Source organism: Culex quinquefasciatus, chromosome 1, assembly GCF_015732765.1.
Source record: "Culex quinquefasciatus strain JHB chromosome 1, VPISU_Cqui_1.0_pri_paternal, whole genome shotgun sequence".
NCBI lineage: Eukaryota > Metazoa > Arthropoda > Insecta > Diptera > Culicidae > Culex > Culex quinquefasciatus.
In genome coordinates, this window is record NC_051861.1 from 95,774,944 (window position 1) to 95,793,123 (window position 18,180).

Genomic DNA, 18,180 nt, shown 5'->3' on the forward strand with positions numbered 1-18,180 from the left:
AATTTTTTTTCTATTTTTTTTTAATTTTTCCCATGTTTAGGAGGTAATTTTGAGCAATTCCTTGTTTTATGTTTTTCTTGTTTCATTTTTGGTATTTTAATTTGCATTTATCTTGATTAGTTTATGTTTGTTTTTGGCAGTATTTGGCCTATTCTACGCCCTCCTATCATTACATTCTGCCTATCACTTCTTAAATGTTTTGCTTGTTTTTCACATTTTCTGCTATAAAATGGCACCATTATCATTTAAATTATAAAAAAAAAACATGTGAAGCGGCATACTGCATTCTTTTTTTTATTTAAATATAGGAAATGTTTGAATAAAATACAGCCAAACTTGAACCCTAAAAAAATACATTTTCAAAAACATTGGCAATGTCACATAAAACAAGTAAAACTTCCAATCCATAAATTTTCTAAAAATTTTAGAGTTCTTCTTTCCGATGCTTTTTAAAGATTAAAAATTGGTTGAAAATGTATTTTTGGCGATTTTTTAAATCGAAGCCCTTCCAAAGGCGGGGTTGGGTTGTAGAGGGTTAAGGTACGGGGTGAAATCTAAAGTTTTTTTTTTTAAAAAAGGTCCAATAAACCAAATTTCCAGTTTTTGCTTTTTGGGTGTTTTTGAAACCGCCTTGAGTCAGGGGTATTGAAAAACACCCAAAAAGCAAAAACTTAAAATTTGGTTTATTGGACCTTTTCAAAAAAAAAACTCCAGAAATGAACCAAGGAGTTTCACCATGCAATAAATAATGCACATTACTAGTTTGTTTTTAAACTGAATCAACTCAGATTTATTTATTTTTTCACAGTTCAGCCGTTCGTTTTTTCAGAGTGAAGTGTGTGTGTGTGTGTGCTTATAAAGCGAACATTATCTGCATATTGCCTAACGCTATACTCTTACGGGACTAAGTATGTGTGTGTGTTATTGGCTGTGGGAGTTGACCAATAAAACTAATTACTTTACTCATAGGTTTCATTACACTACACTTCTTTCAGAGGATTTATTTAAATTAAAAAATATATTTGCTAGTTAAACGACGCTTTGCTATACAATTTTTAATAGTTAAATTATCACTGTCTACGGCATCATCCACATTTAAATTAGTTTATATTGAATCTTTCGTTTCATCAGTCCTTTGCATAGCAGTTTAATTTATCTAATTACATTGGATGTTTTCTTTTTGTGTGTTAATTTTATATTCATTCTTTTTTTTTTCAATAACGCTAGTATTGGGTGCTGAGACTTGACCTGGGGTCGATTCGTCGATTTGCTAATGCACAATATTTTATTCTCTCTCTCTCACTTGCACGATTGTGTTAATGCTGCCTTTCTATCTTCTAGTGAGAATACAGTCTACATGAAATTAATATGATAAATATACAAACAACAAAGTGAAAGCAACATTGATTTACGGTGTGAGTCAGAAACATAGATGATCAATAATTGGCTAAATTAAATCTAGTACCGTTCATACTGTTGATCTTGGGCTTTTTTCTTCTTCTCCCTCTTTAAGCGACTATCTTCTAGGGATCTTGGTGAGAACGTCCAGCTCTGCTGACGATTGCTCATGCTCGACATACATAATAGAAAAATATTCACAAAATGAACGCAACTGAGCTACGAGAGAGTTGAACGAAAAATGCCAACACGGAACACAAAGTCACACGCTGCTGGAGGCATTTCCCGGTCTCGTCCGGCGCGGTGCGCACTTCGTCTCTGCCAAAGGCAGCTCTGACGATTGATTGCTCTCCTTCCTTCTCCGGCTACTAGCAGCCTACCTAGGACCCGCCATCGGTTTACATCGTGAGATTGTAACGCAACTGTCACTGCTTGTTGTTCTTGGAGAAGTTGTGCGAGGCCCAGTTGAGCGAGGTCTTCCACGAGTTGGCCAACGCTTCGCTGAACTTGGACTTGAAGTGCTCGCGGGCTTCGGCCTCGGGCAGGTCCAGCACCTAAAAGTGAGAGAAGGGGATGGAATGTTAGTAATTTGAATAATAATTTTAGAAGAATTGAAAACTGACCAAAGTTTCACGCAAATAGTTGAGATCCTTCTCGGAGGACAGTTCCGGCAAACCAGTCGAAATCATCATGGCAAACAGGGACAGAATTAGGCAGCCGTGCTTTCTGAGAATCAAAAATGCCTGAAACATAGGAAATAATCATGAACAAAATTGATTCTAAGAGCAGCTCATCACGCTCTCACCTCTTCACACAGAATCTGGAACTCGCGGAACTCGTGCGCCTCCCGGTCCGTCCGGCCCTTGTTGATCACGTACACAAAGTCGTGCGTCAGCACGAACGGCACCCGCTCGCGCCGGAAGCCAAACTTTTCCTTAAAGTGGCCGAGGATGTGGCCAAAGTCGATGTGGAACAGCTGGCCGGTTTTCTTCACCATGATGTTGTCCGAGTGCCGGTCGGCGACGCCCAGCACGTACGTGGCCACGCAGTAGCCGGCACAGCTGAGCGTGAATTCCTGCACCGCCTTCGCGAGCATTTCGTCCGTCGTGTTGTGCTCTTTGAGCCACGCCAGCAGCGATCCTTTCTTGAAGGGGGATGTGGCCGAGAACATGCCGCGCTCTTTCTGGATGTTGGCGATCGTTTCCGCGTTTAAAACCACCTCGATAATACCTAATCGACGATCGGTGCTGATGCAGCTGTACGGATTCATCCGGAAGTCGTGCCCGTGGCTCTTCCATATCCGGTCCATGATCCGAAGCATTTGTAGGGTGAGCATGTCTTGGCGCAAATCGTCGCCGTTCTTAAAAATAATATTTATATCGTCCCCGTTGATGTCGGAGTTTTGGTACACGATCCACAGCGGACGCATCTTCGAGTCCATCACTTTGCACTTGTCCGCGCGGACCGATTTACACCGGAAGCTCGGATTGAGTGGACTTATCACATCGGACATGGCCTCCCCACTGGCACGCTCCTGCAGATGGCCTATCAGCAGCGACTTGCCCTTTTCCTTGTTGCCCTTCTTGACCAGTTCCGAGCCCTGCTGTAACTTCCGTAGGCACTGCATCTGCTTCAGCAGGATCGCCACGTGCTCCTGACTGCCCTTCAAGTATGCCTCCAGGATCAACCCGAAGCGCACCTGCACGGAAGGAAACTGGAACTCGGACCGTAAATGCCAGAAGAAAAAGTGTCCAATGTGTTGATTGTTGAGCGCCCGCTGCAGCAGAAAATCGACTAGGTCTGAGTAGAGGTACGACTCGTGCTTCATCGCTTGCACCAGCTGAAGCAGATACAGCAGCAGCTCGTCGTCCTGGATGGTACGGAGGCAGTTGACCGCGTACCGCCGCACGTACTGATCGGCGTACGCGTAATCGAGCAGTTCGAGGGCACGCTCCACCGGCAGAATTGGCCACTCTTGCAACAGAGCAGTTATTTCCGCCACCTCATTCCGGTTGTTCCACTCGACGCAGTACAGCAGACAGGGCAGGCCGTCCGGCTCGAGATCCTTGCACTCGCGCCGCTTGGCCCAGATCGCGTTTCGGTCCTGCTCGTGCATGTCGTTCAACCGGTCGTTGTGGATGTACGGCATCAGGATTTCCTTGATCGGTCGCACCTCCTCCGCACTGTCTCGATTCAACGGCCGGTTACAGTTCCGATTCTTCGCCGCGTGCTTCATCAGCTGATCCTCCGAAGGGTAGACTATTATTTTGTTCTCCTGTTTGTAATCTTCGAAGCACAGGATCATCGAAGAACACTCGTCCCGTCGCGGGTTCGGCTCAACCGTCCCAAGCGGATGCAGCACATCTTCCGACTGCGAATCTTCCGCGTACGTCCACGTGTACAACGTAACCGCACCCGCCTTCAGCTGACTCTTGTAGTCATAAAGCATCGTATTAACCCACGCGATAGGATTCATAAAGCCGTCCTTGGTTCTCCTCGCCCTCACGCCGATTCCCTTCGCGGTTCGCACGTTTTCGTAAATCACCAAACACAACCGCGCCATCCTAGGAACATTCTTCACGTTGATATCGAACACGATCGTCTCGTTCCACGCGGCCCGACCCTTGTGCAGCGACACCAGCTGCGTCTTCATCGGCTTACACAACGACTTGCCACCGTGGAACAGCCCCAGCTGGATCCCAACCTCCACGTTCCGATTCGCGTCACAATTCAAGTCGGCAATCTCCTGCACGACACAGCTGAACTGCGTATCGACCTCCCAGCTTGTGATATGCTTCACCTTCCGCAAAGTGTGCGACATCTGCTTACTCCCAGTGCTGTTCGTCCTGTGCGTTATGTCCTCCGGTATTTCATAAATATTATCCTCAAATATCTCAACATTCCGCAACAGCTTAGGAACGAACGTTGGAGTTTCCTCGCGACTCAGCGAATCCTGCACGTACTGGAAGTTGATGATCGGGTGATCCCCAAACATGTACTCCTCCCTCCCGCACACCTTCAGTATAAAGTCGAAACTATTCTCATTCCTCGTATTCGCCGAGATCTGCTTCTTCTCCAATATCCGCTTAATCACCTCATCCGGCGTCGCCTTGCAAGGAATCTTCACCGTCACCTGCATATCCGCGCTCTTCGCCACCACGCAAAAGTCCCCATTCACAATCCGCTTCTTCACCAGCTCCGGCAGCACCTTGTTCGTGACGAGCTTGGGCGGATACTGGTACGCGATTCGCTCCATCCGGTTCATCGCCGCGCGTTTGTTCGCAATCTCCTCGCCCAAGTAGCTCATCTTGGTGCGGAAGTCGTTCACCTCCGGGTTCTTGAGCGTCTTCTCCGACAGCGTCTTGCCCAGCAGCGTCGTGATGTTGTTGATCAGCTTGTTGTTGACCGACACCTGCTTCTCGACGAAGCGGAACATGCAGAAGAGGGGCTGCACCTCGAACAGGCGTTTGCTTTCGTCGTTGAGCTCGCAGCAGCCGGTGCTGGTGGCGGACATGGCACTGAAGTAGTACATCGACTTGTCGCCCAGGTGGCAGTACAGCGGGTACCGTTCCGCTTCCTCCCAGACGTCCTGCAGGGGGGGGGGGAGAAGATGGAAAAGATTAGTTATGGGTTTAACAGGAATTCCAAGACAAAAAGATTAAAAAAAAAAACAACTCTAGAGACAATATTAAAACAAATTTTTGTTGAATTGATATAAATCGGTAAATTATTAGTAAATATAACAATTTTAATCCTATTTTTGAAATTCATTTCTTAAAACATTTGAAAGAATTTAGCAAATTAGTTACATCCACTTTTGAAAGATCCAGATTCGTCTATATTTTTAACTGTCAGAAGGGGGCAAAATTGTTCCAATTTTACCGGAGATGTTCTGGATTCCGTTGGGGTACCTCCTAGGTGGGTTTCATTTTCGTCAATCTTTTATTTGATTATATTTTCCCTCCTTGTGAAAGTTAACCCCGTCCCGCCCAGAGCAAAATCAAGATTTTTTACGGTTTTCCTTGCCATTTTTTACTGAATTTACCAAATTGGATGAAATTTGAATTGGAGACAGTAAACATCTCAAATAACACTGTGCAGGAAGAATGAGATCATTTCATTCATTAGTTTTCGTGAAATTGCAATTTGAAGTGAAAAATACAGTAACAACTTTTCAATAGGGCGAAACCCTCAGATGTAAACAAACTGAGTTTTTGTCAGAATCATATAAAGCGAACAAAACTGATCCTAAAACACCCTCCATCATCACAAAATTCCGAAAATACGTAGTTTTACAAGCAAAAAACAAAAGGGCTAATCAACAACATCAATCAAAACAAACCAAATTGAGTTTTCGCCCTTGTGTTTTCACCCAATCACGAGGGGCGAATGTAGTGTTTTCTGCAAGTTCCGACGTATATTTAGAAACACCAAATTTTCGTTATAATTTAGTGAATTTTAACCTGACAATCCTCAAAATGGATCAAAATGTATGTTTCTGATGTCTCTGACCACAATTCCACAACAAACACAGATTTGTATGATCCTAAATACATAACTTTTTAATTTCAATTATTGTAGTATCGGATCTGGTCTGGATTCACAATCTAGATATGAAGGTCCATAATTTACCGGTTCTTGGAACATCCGGGGATTCTGGGTCTAACAGTTGCAGGGCAAAAAGTTAGTGTAGGGAGGTTCCTCCTCCTTCTGAAGGCTTTCTAGACCAATTTTTTATCACTGAGGTTGCAAATATCACTGTATTATCACTGAATGTAACGTTTCACAATGATATAATAGTTGTTTCACCACTTTTTTCTTTAACAACCCGAAAAATGAACAAAAAACAAAAGGGCGAATCTGTTGTTTACTTTTGCTTTGCGGCGTAACCTGACGGGCTAAACCGTTGTTTTGGTTGAGTGGGTGGCGAATACGGTGGGGCGAAAATGGAGGCACGCTCTTTAAAAAGGCGTAATTTGTTTTTCTCAATTTTTAATAGCAAAAACACCTTAATTAATTTCAAATTGCTCTCTATGATGAAATTATTGCTATTTTCTATTACGTTTTGACAAAATTGATGGTTTTCATGCTTTTTTGTGGAAATAGGAATTGATCGAAATTGCAAAATTTTGTATGTTGATTTTCCCGAAACGGCAGGATCGTAGGTTTCGCCCTTTTGAAATGTTGTTACTGAATAAGTGGTGCTCTGGTGCAACCATGGGCATTAGAGGGTTAAACAAAATAGACAAATCTGGAACTTTTGCAACTGAAAGCAACTGACAAGGGTAAAATGATCGGTGGGCAAGTGATTTTTCACGACAAAAAAAAATATAACGAAGAACATCAGCTGGAATTACAAAATCTAAAAATCTAGTATAACTCGAAAAGGCTTACAAATAGATAACTTTCTTTATTTCATCTGTTAGATCAAACTTTTTTTTAAATGCAGTTCAGACTCGATTACCCGAAGCCTCGATTATCCGAAGTTTCGAATATCCGAAGTTTTGTATGGGACTTCGGATAATCGAATGAGGGATATTTTAGGGGTCATACACATCAATTTTTTTTACTGAAATTCAGTAAAGTTTTACTGAGTTTTCATCTACTGAAATTTCAGTAAACGATTCAGTAATTTAGATTTTACTGAATTCTCAGTTAACTGATATTTGTCACTTTGACAGATGAGTTACTGAAATGGTTGTCAAAACAAATGAAATTTCAGCAAAAGAAACGTCAAATCATTTTGCTGAAAATTCAGTAATTTTCTTGTGGCAGTTTGACAGATTATTTGCTGAAGATTCAGCAATCGTTGCTGGTATTTCAGTTATCAAAATTAGATTTTTCTTGTCATTGATAATGTTTCCAGTACTGCTACTTTTAAATTTATTTCATCAATCGTCCAACCCTAAAAAACAGGTGGTTAGCATCGAGGCATTTATTATTACCATTTTTCTTGCCTTGTTTTCTAAAGATTACAATACAAAATAAAAAAACACAAGTGTTGCAACATGTTTGAAAGAGGATTTTCTCTCGGCAACGTCCAAACAATAAGTCATAAGTGACATTTCAGTTTGACAGATATGCAGTTACTGATTTTTCAGCAATGTTTTTGTTCATTACCGAATTTCAAAAGTGCAAAAGTGATGATTACTGAATCGCATTCAGTAAATTATTTTGACTGAAATTGCAATCCAAAATTTGCTGTGTACTTAAGCCCAACAATAAAAAAGACAACTAATTTGTTTTTTATGTATTTGTCAATATTGCAAAGATCAGAAAACTTCGCAAACGTAACAATTTGTTGTGTCAGTGAATCATGAAAATTGTAGGCAAATCAGGTGATATTTAGAGAAATTTATTTTCATCGATTTCAATTCTTCGTGAGACACTAATTGCCCGATTTTCAAAATCCATAGAGAAAATCATAAGAAAGCTTTTCAAACAAGAACTATTTTTGAAATTTATACCTGAAAGTTGCTATAAGTTGAAAACGGTACATTTCAATAAAAAATTAAGGTACTTTTCGATTGCAAATTCAATAAGGCTTTAAAAATGATTTTTATTATTTTTGCTCAGATTTTCAATATTTTTCGAAAAACACTATTTTTTAGTGCAGGCCCAAAATGTCAAAATCACGCAGTTGTACCAACATTACAAATAAAGTGTGCTACAGTATGAGAGTCACACTTTTTTCTAATGTTGGTACAACTGCGTGATTTTGACATTTCGGGCGTGCACCATTAGTAACGCCATCTTCGCCTACAAACCTAGATACAAATTTTGCACTTCGACTTAAAAGATGTCTTTTTAGTCCTCTAAACAAATAAAAAAGAAGAAGATTAAAAACTACGTATTTTAGGAAATCAACTTCAAGTCATAGAAAGTTCATTAAAAATGTGATTTAACTTGTACCTTTTTTCTAAAAAATCCTAATCATAGCCTACATCTTTGCCGTAAACACACAGTCGATCAAAAAATCTCTTTTCAAGAAACAGAATTTCAGCCATTTACATATCTATTTTGTATGACCAGCCCCAAATTGTATGAGACTTGTAGGTATAGAAAATTAATGCTACTAAATGACTTCTTTTGACATATGGGTAATTCTCTACCAACTCACACGAAATCGGGAAAAGTTGCCCCGACCCCTCTTCGATTTGCGTGAAACTTTGTCCTAAGGGGTAACTTTTGTCCCTGATCACGAATCCGAGGTCCGTTTTTGATATCTCGTGACGGAGGGCGGTACGACCCTTCCATTTTGAACATGCGAAAAGAGGTGTTTTTCAATAATTTAAAAACGGTGATGAGATAGAAATTTTGTGTCAAAGGACTTTTATGTAAAATTAGACGCCCGATTTGATGGCGAATTCCGAAAAAACGTTCATCGAAAAACACTCAAAAGTTTAAAAATTCTCCCATTTTCCGTTACTCGACTGTAAAATTTTTTGGAACATGTCATTTTATGGGAAATTTAATGTACTTTTCGAATCTACATTGACCCAGAAGGGTCATTTTTTCATTTAGAACAATTTTTTTCATTTTGTGTTTTTTCTAACTTTGCAGGGTTATTTTTTAGAGTATAACAATGTTCTACAAAGTTGTAGAGCAGACAATTACAAAATTTTGATGTATAGACATAAGGGTTTGCTCATAAACATCACAAGTTATCGCGATTTTACGAAAAAAGTTTTGAAAAAGTTACTTTTGCGTTTCTCTTTGTTTCGTCGTCCGTGTCTGTCGCGGGTGACCATGAACGGCCATGATCGATGACGACCAACTTTTTCAAAACTTTTTTTCGTAAAATCGCGATAACTCGTGATGTTTATAAGCAAACCCCTTATGTCTATATATCAAAATTTTTGTAATTGTCTGCTCCACAACTTTGTAGAACATTGTTACACTCTAAAAATAACCCTGCAAAGTTAGAAAAACACGAAATTTTAAAATGAAAATTTTGTTCTAAATGAAAAAATGACCCTTCTGGGACAATGTAGATTCGAAAAGTACATTAAATTTCCCATAAAATGACATGTTTCAAATTTTTTTACAGTCGAGTAACGGAAAATGGGAGAATTTTTAAAACTTTTTGAGTGTTTTTTTCGATGAAAAATACGTTTTTTCGGAATTTTGAGTACGCCATCAAATCGGGCGTCTAATTTTACATAAAAGTCCCTTAGACACCAAATTTCTATCTCATCACCGTTTCAGGCTGCAAATTATTGAAAAACACCTCTTTTTCGCATGTTCAAAATGGAAGGTCGTACCGCCCTCCGTCACGAGATATCAAAAAACGGACCTCGGATTCGTGATCAAGGACAAAAGTTACCCCTTAGGACAAAGTTTCACGCAAATCGAAGAGGGGTCGAGGCAACTGCTGTGTGAGTTGGCGGAGAATTACCCATATAGGGAATGCATGAACAATGTCGGAAGAATTTGCGAAATCATAGAAGACTACCGTAAACTGGGGCGAATTGGGACAGCAGTTTTAACTACGTTAGAGCACAATATTTTGATTTTTCTGGTTGGTTTCGGATAGAACAGACTCAGACCAGCACAATGTGTACATCCATTTCCAAATTTAAAACCTCTGCTGTTCCTATTCAGACTGTAGTCCCGATTCACCCCAGATGATAACTCTAGAAAGAGATAAAACATTGTAAAATGCTTTACTAATTTTCTTTCAACATGTTTAGTTTTTTTATAGATTGGATATAATACTCAATTTACAGCAAAAAAATATTGCTTTTCTTACGCTATATGCAATAAGCTCATAATTATTTTTAAATTAAATTTTACAGAGATAAATTAATTTTTTTGCTTTAACATGCTTTGTACTTGCCAATGCAATTTATTATGACAACTGCCAGTTGAAAATCCTGTTAAATGGTTGAATTAAAAAATCAATGTAATTTGACAATAGATTATTTCGAATAACGCGACATTTCACGATATTTACCAAATTGCACGGCCAAGGTATTTAGTTCCTGAACTCGAATTTGATGTAAAGTGGTGGGTCTCGTGGCGCAGGGGTTTTTTAGTAATCGAAACATCGGATAATCGAGTCTGGTTTGGTTCACTTTTTCAACGCAAATATATATGTTCCGTTTTTTTGTGTTGTTTTTTTCTGCGATTTTTTCCTTCCTCACCTCTCTGAGGCAAGGCTATAAAATCACTCGAAAATGAACTTCTTAAATACACCTCTCAGGTATACCTTCACGTATACTCAGAATCAAATTCTGAACAAATATCTGTTGGGATGTGTGTAGACATTATTTTTTTCCACACGATTATCTCAGAACTGGCTGAACCGATTTTGGCCGGATCCGCCTTATTCTGTTCCTTTTGGGGTCCATTAAGACCCCATTAAATTTTATTCTGTTTAGTGAAGTACTTTTAAAGTTATGCCATGAAAAAGTTTTTTTGTAGCTACTAAAAAGGGCGATTTTTGCCTAACCTCAAAGGCCGGATCTTTTTGCCTACGCGAGAGAGTCGCGCAGCGTGCATATCGCCCGGTTGCCACATTGTTTAAGCAGTGTCTGCGTCTCTTCTGGAAAAAGTCTGTATTAATTTGTTGCTGATTACATCATTTTGTCTCGACAAAGATTTACACGAACTTTTTACTGAAATATACAACTCATAAGACAATGTTTATTAAGACTAGGGGGACAGCATGCAATTCCATCGTGCACCTAATGTTGGTAAATAACACTTAAGTGCGCATAACTTTTGATAGGGTTGTCAGATCTTCAATCTTTTAAACTCGTTGCACAGGTCTTTTGATTACCTATCCATCGACAGGTCGCATGATAGATCCGGACAACGTTTTCATCGAAATATATGAGATCCGGCCTCTAAAAAGTGCATAAATAACACTTAAGTGCGCATAACTTTTGATAGGGTTGTCAGATCTTCAAACTTTGGAACTCGTTGGAAAGTTCTTTCGAAAACCTTTCTAAAAATGTATAACATGACAAGGTTTCTTACAAAAACCACCCTTTTTACAATCTTCCGGACTTTTGTTAGAATCGTTTTTTTAGCATAACTTTTGAAGTACTTTACTAAACTTTATAATTTTCAATAGCGACTTAGGGGACCCCAAGACGGATCGAATGAGACCAATACGGTCCAAATCGGTTAAGTCAGTGCCGAGATAATCCAGTGCATTTTTTTTTATCAACATCCCACCACACACACAGACATTTGCTCAGAATTTGATTCTGAGTCGATAAATATACATGAAGGTGTGTCTAGGAGGTCTTATTGAGAAGTTCATTTTTCGAGTGATTTTATAGCCCTTCCTCAGAAACGTGAGGGAGGCAAAAAAATAAATAAAACAAACTCTTAAATTAATATGAAAATACAACCTAAAATACAACATGAATGTGAGGAAGGCACCAACCACCTTAAGGTAGATTAAGTAACGTTTTTATTTAAGTAAAAGTTACCTCAAATTGCAAATAATTTTGTTTATAGACGTGGGCTTTAAATCAAAATTGTGTTTAACGCTGAAAAACCCTCATGCGTGTTTTTTTAAATGTGGTTGACGTCGAATTATTTTTGCAGCTCTCACCAAACAAACTGCAGGAACTAATTAGTTAAGCAGATTTTTAGGCGCATTAGTCTTGCTGTTTTGCATAGCATTGGTTCCATGCGATAAACAGTCAAGATAATCTGATTAGCTCTTTTGACTCCAAAAATTGATGCCAAAAATTTTTTTTAAGCTTAAAGTTTATGAAATAAAAAAAAATAATGATATCTTTACAATCGTATCATTCTTATAATCATTTTTAAGAATTACCAGTACCAAAAAAGATCTAAATATATCAATATTTACTAGCTAAACAAAGTGAAAAATGTTCCAAAATAACATACTTCGTTGTTTACAACCCAAACAAAAAAACGCGTTATCATTGCTTTTCGTAAACCACTATTGAGCAACTCTCTACGAAATCGGCCAATTCGACCATTTTTATTTTTTGTATTTTTTTATTTGACTTAAAATTTGTGGGGACCTTCCCTATGACCAAAAAAGCTATTTTGCGTCATTTATTCACCCATACAAGTCTCCATACAATTTTGGCTGCTATCCATACAAAAATGGTATGTAAATATTCAAACAGCAGTAACTTTTGAGTGCATTTCTGATCAATTTGATGTCTTCGGCAAAGTTGTAGGTATTGTTGAGGACTTTAGAGAAAAATAGGTACACGGAAAAAAAATTTGCAGATTTTTCAATCAACTTTTTTTTCACTAAAGCACAATTTCCCAAAATACGTATTTTTTGATTTTCGAGATTTTTTGATATGTTTTAGGGGACAAAAATCCGCAACTTTTGAGCCATAAAGAAACATGGACAAAAATCTGCCGCCGAGTTATGATTTTTTTGAAAAAACAGTGATTTTTGGAAAAAATCGAAGTTTTACGCAAAAACAAGTTTAACATTATTTTTTAATGCAAAATTGAATTTGCAATTGAAAAGTACTTTACAGTTTTTTTGATAAAGGGCCCCGTTTTCAAGATATAGTCACCGAAAGTTAGATTTTAGCGAAATATTTGTTTTTAATTTTTTTTAAAATAGTGACCATAAGTGACCATTTCTAAAAATATTTTTTTTAGAAGTTCAGAAAATTTGCTATAAAATTGTCTAAGAGACATTGAGGATTGGATTGCTGAGATAGAGCCGCTTAAAGAAAAAGAAACACGAAAATTTAAGTTTTTCTTAATCTCACCAAAATAACCCACCATTTTCTAATGACGATATCTCAGCAACTAATGGTCCGATTATCAATGTTGATACATGAAACATTCGTGAAATTTAATTTTTAATGGGCCAAACATTGAATATTACGCCCATTTAAAATGCTAGTCTTGATTTAAAAAATTGCAAAATATTTTTTTCGAAAAGATCCAAAAATTTCACAAATTTTTCATGTGTTAAAATTGAAAATCGGACCATTATTTGCTGAGATATGGTCATTAGAAAATGGTGGGTTGTTTTGGTGAGATTAAGAAAACTTCAATTTTCGTGTTTCTTTTTCTAAAAGCGGCTCTATCTCAGCAACCCGAGGTCCAATCTTCAATGTCTTTTAGATAATTTTATAACAAATTTTCTGAACTTTTCAAAAAACATATTTTTAGGAACGGTCACTCATGGTTACTATTTTTAAAAATTGAAAAACTGCAAATATTTCGCTAAAATCAAACTTTTGGTGGCTATATCTTGAAAACGAAGTCCTTTATCAAAAAATCTGTAATGTACTTGAAACTTCAATTTTTTCCAAAAATCACTATTTTTTCAAAAATTCATAACTCGGCGGCAGATTTTTTGACCATGTTTCTCTATGGCTCAAAAGTTGCGGATTTTTGTCCCATAAAACATATCAAAAAATCAAAAAAAAAATATATATGGGTTATTTTGGGAAATTGAGTTTTAGTCAAAAAAAAAAGTTGATTAAAAAATCTGCAATTTTTTTTCCGTGTACCTATTTTTTCTCAAAAGTCCTCAACAATACCTACAACTTTGTCCAAGACACCAAATTGATCAGAAAATTCACTCAAAAGTTGCAGCTGTTTGAATATTTACATAACTGTTTTGTATGGACAGCAGCCAAAATTGTATGGAGACTTGTATGGGTGAACCAATCACACAAAATAGTTTATTTGGTCATAGGGAAGGCCCCCACAAAGTTTGAGCCAAATCAAAAAATACAAATAAAATCTCTTTCCGGTTTTGGTAGAGAATTGCTCTATTCAAATTTGTATTCAAGTTAATTGTGAACCAAAAATATTCATCTGGATACAAGAAAAATATTTTAAAAAAAAATTGATTGGTCATAATTTGAACAAAAAAATAAAAATTTCATGCTGATGGATTACCTTCAGAGACGATGCGTCAGCATTCTAATTTCATAGTGTATCACTACCAGAGCTGAAAATGTCAGGGGTCCTGACGCGAAAATCGGTGACGCATACACGATTTTTTCAGATCCATTCACTGAACCGCAAAACCGTGACATAAACAAACCCGACTCAGTCGTGAGTGCCCTAGCTCACTGAGCAGCTGCAATGCGAGGCAGTAGTCGACCAACGCTCATTCGACGTTGCACGCACACACATAAAGAAACAAGTTTTTACACAAAAAGTCGGTATTTGTGCGTGGAAATGTAATTTTGAATATAAGTTATGGTTGTTTTAAGTGTTTTGCACAGTCTAGAACCATTCAATTGTTTAAAAATAGTCAAAATAGTGTTTAGAGAGGATTTTACGAGTCAGTCATACGACACGAATTGAGTGAGTGTAGCTCATTTTTTCACGTCTCTCATTCTCCAGCAGCCGACCGGCACGAGTCAGGCGGCAGTGGTTGAACGGACACAGTAGGCTTACAGTCAGATGCTAGCAGTGAACTGACATTTTGGTTCGCTTCATGTGTACGCTGGGTTGGAAACATTTTGCGGGCCTGATAGTGACCATAAGTGACCATTCCTAAATTTTTTTTTTTTTTTTTTTTTTTTTGATAAGTTCAGAAAATTTGCTATAAATTGTCTAAGAGACATTGAGGATTGGATTGCTGAGATAGAGCCGCTTAAAGAAAAAGAAACACGAAAATTGAAGTTTTCTTAATCTCACCAAAATAACCCACCATTTTCTAATGTCGATATCTCAGCAACTAATGGTCCAATTATCAATGTTGATACATGAAACATTCGTGAAATTCCGATGTTTTCGAAAAAAATATTTTGAAATTTTTTAAATCAAGACTAACATTTTTAATGGGCCAAACATTGAATATTACGCCCATTTAAAATGCTAGTCTTGATTTAAAAAATTGCAAAATATTTTTTTCGAAAAGATCCGAAAATTTCACAAATTTTTAATGTGTTAAAATTGAAAATCGGACCATTATTTGCTGAGATATGGTCATTAGAAAATCGTCGCCATCGTGCTAACTTGTCGTACGTGCATTTTGGGCCAAATTGAGTTAAGAACGCCATTTTGTGCAGCTCACAATGCTTCACCTTTTGACCTTCACAGATCCCCAAAATTCGATTTCAATCCTGAGATATTCAACAAAAACCGAAAAAACTCCGTGCATTTTTGTCACTTTACATATGAAAGTAGTTTCAATCTTGTCGTGCTATCTTGTCACTCCATGAAAATTGATGTAAGTGCGACAAAAGGCCAAAGGGATTTCAGGCCAGGAATGTCAGGATGCGTTTGTCGCACGTACAAGCTAGACTACCGTAAACATTTGTAATTATATCTCGGGACTCCAGCAACCAACTTCAACCAAACTTTGGGACAATGCACAGCATGGTGAGCCAAACAAAACGTGTTTGTTATTGTTTACATTGCGTGCTTTCGTTTTTGAATATTCAAGGTCAAACATTAAAACGCGTTTTTCTCGGAACGTCAAAATGGCGGGTGCGACATGATAGCACGACGACGTCGAAATGGTGGGTTGTTTTGGTGAGATTAAGAAAACTTCAATTTTCGTGTTTCTTTTTCTAAAAGCGGCTCTATCTCAGCAACCCGAGGTCCAATCTTCAATGTCTCTTAGACAATTTTATAGCAAATTTTCTGAACTTTTCAAAAAACATATTTTTAGGAACGGTCACTCATGGTCACTATTTTTAAAAATTGAAAAACTGCAAATATTTCGCTAAAATCAAACTTTTGGTGGCTATATCTTGAAAACGAAGTCCTTTATCAAAAAATCTGTAATGTACTTGAAACTTCAATTTTTTCCAAAAATCACTATTTTTTCAAAAATTCATAACTCGGCGGCAGATTTTTTGACCATGTTTCTCTATGGCTCAAAAGTTGCGGATTTTTGTCCCATAAAACATATCAAAAAATCAAAAAAAAATATATATGGGTTATTTTGGGAAATTGAGTTTTAGTCAAAAAAAAAAGTTGATTAAAAAATCTGCAATTTTTTTTCCGTGTACCTATTTTTTCTCAAAAGTCCTCAACAATACCTACAACTTTGTCCAAGACACCAAATTGATCAGAAAATTCACTCAAAAGTTGCAGCTGTTTGAATATTTACATAACTGTTTTGTATGGACAGCAGCCAAAATTGTATGGAGACTTGTATGGGTGAACCAATCACACAAAATAGTTTATTTGGTCATAGGGAAGGCCCCCACAAAGTTTGAGCCAAATCAAAAAATACAAATAAAATCTCTTTCCGGTTTTGGTAGAGAATTGCTCTATTCAAATTTGTATTCAAGTTAATTGTGAACCAAAAATATTCATCTGGATACAAGAAAAATATTAAACGCTTACTATCAAAATTTGATTGGTCATAATTTGAACAAAAAAATAAAAATTTCATTTTGATGGATTACCTACAGAGACAATGCGTCAGCATTTTAATTTCATAGTGTATCACTACCATTCCAATTGTCCTAATAAATTCGAAAATGGAACCATATGTGCTACCTCTAAACACACCAGTTTTGCTGAAAGGCCTCAAAAATAACTTATTTGTTGACAGCAAATCGTAAAAACGCTGTGTCATTGCTGTGCGTAAGCAATACAACTCATCAAATTTGTCTGACGACTTTTGGGCTTAGAAAATGCGTAGTTGAGGGTTGACACAAATCTCAAGTTTGCATGAGTGGGGCTTCCTGAATGCATTCCTTGTTTATGCGTTGCTATTTTTATTTTCGAAAAATTAAATTAAAAAAAAAATCTCATGACTCTAAACCACAGCCAAATTGCACCAGTAAACGTTTGGAGCGCTCGCGAGCACATGACCAAAGTCGAGTCCAAAAACCTCAAACGGCAAATAACAAGACTGGGCTGTTTACGCCGAGGGTTGTTGTTTTTCTCAATATGTGCTGCACGGAAAGCGTGATTGACTCATCTGGGCGCGCACTGGCTGGCAATGATGATGACGGATGATGATCGTGATGGTGCGACCAGACTGCACAACAACAAACCGCCATCCATCCACCCACTTCACTCCATCTGCTTTTCTTGCCATGGCCCACTTGACTTGACTTCATCGTCGGTTTCAATTAGCTTGCGGGTTTTACAAACACCGTGAAAAGGAGATTTTTTGAGAATTGTTTATTTAATTTTCAAGTTTCAACAGATGTATGCAATTCTTGAGTTTACTCTAGTCGCCCTAAGAGGCTTCTGTGAACGGATCATACTTCACAGAATTTAGAGGGGTGGGAGGATGCGTGGACGTACCGTACTCAACTACTCGCATGAAAACTTCATGAAAACATTTTCTTGGAAAAAAGCCATCAAACTTCCCCCCAATGGACGGTACCATTCAGCAAGTAAGTATTGAAAGAAACGACATCGACCGCGACAAACAACAAGTTCGGCCAACATCTTCCTGCCTGCAGCTCAGGGGCCGCTGCCATTCAAGTGCAAGTGCCTTGCCACCTCGAATGGAAGTTGTTTTGGAATTACCAGCCAACATCGTCGTCGTCGTCAGCGCGGCCCCAATCATCGTCATCGGCTGTGGAATGTTGTTGTTTTGTTCGCGATTCCAAGAAATTTAGGAAGCCATCATCGCATTTTAGTGCGGACACGCGTGCGATGTTGGTGGAGCTCGAACGAAAAAAAAAATGGAAATGGGCTGGAGTTTTTGGGGGTTGAGCGTTATGTTCTTTGAATGCTAATGCTTTTTCGAGCTATTTTTAAAGGCAATTGTGGCTTGTTTAAACTTATCATTGCCATTATCTTATATAAGTAAAGAAATTCACTTTCACGTTGTCCGTTTTTTTCCGTGTATTTTTTGGCGGGAATCCCAGCCGAGCG

The 18,180-nt window shown here is 38.0% G+C and overlaps 1 protein-coding gene across 2 annotated transcripts in view; it reads right to left on the reverse strand.

Moving 5' to 3' along the window:
• Positions 1–1,177: 1,177 nt before the first annotated feature.
• LOC6037927 (phosphatidylinositol 4,5-bisphosphate 3-kinase catalytic subunit beta isoform) overlaps positions 1,178–18,180 on the reverse strand; it is a 38,597-nt gene continuing 21,594 nt past the window's right edge. Inside the window, exons 3-5 of one of the 2 annotated variants that reach the window (XM_038253443.1) lie at positions 2,204–4,987; positions 2,022–2,141; positions 1,178–1,952 (exon numbers count right to left, since the gene is read on the reverse strand). In XM_038253443.1, the coding sequence (XP_038109371.1) occupies positions 1,824–1,952; positions 2,022–2,141; positions 2,204–4,987 (3,033 nt within the window). In that variant the 3' untranslated portion in view covers positions 1,178–1,823. The remainder of the gene's footprint in view (positions 1,953–2,021; positions 2,142–2,203; positions 4,988–18,180) is intronic. The other variant, XM_038253437.1, reaches the window with a different exon arrangement.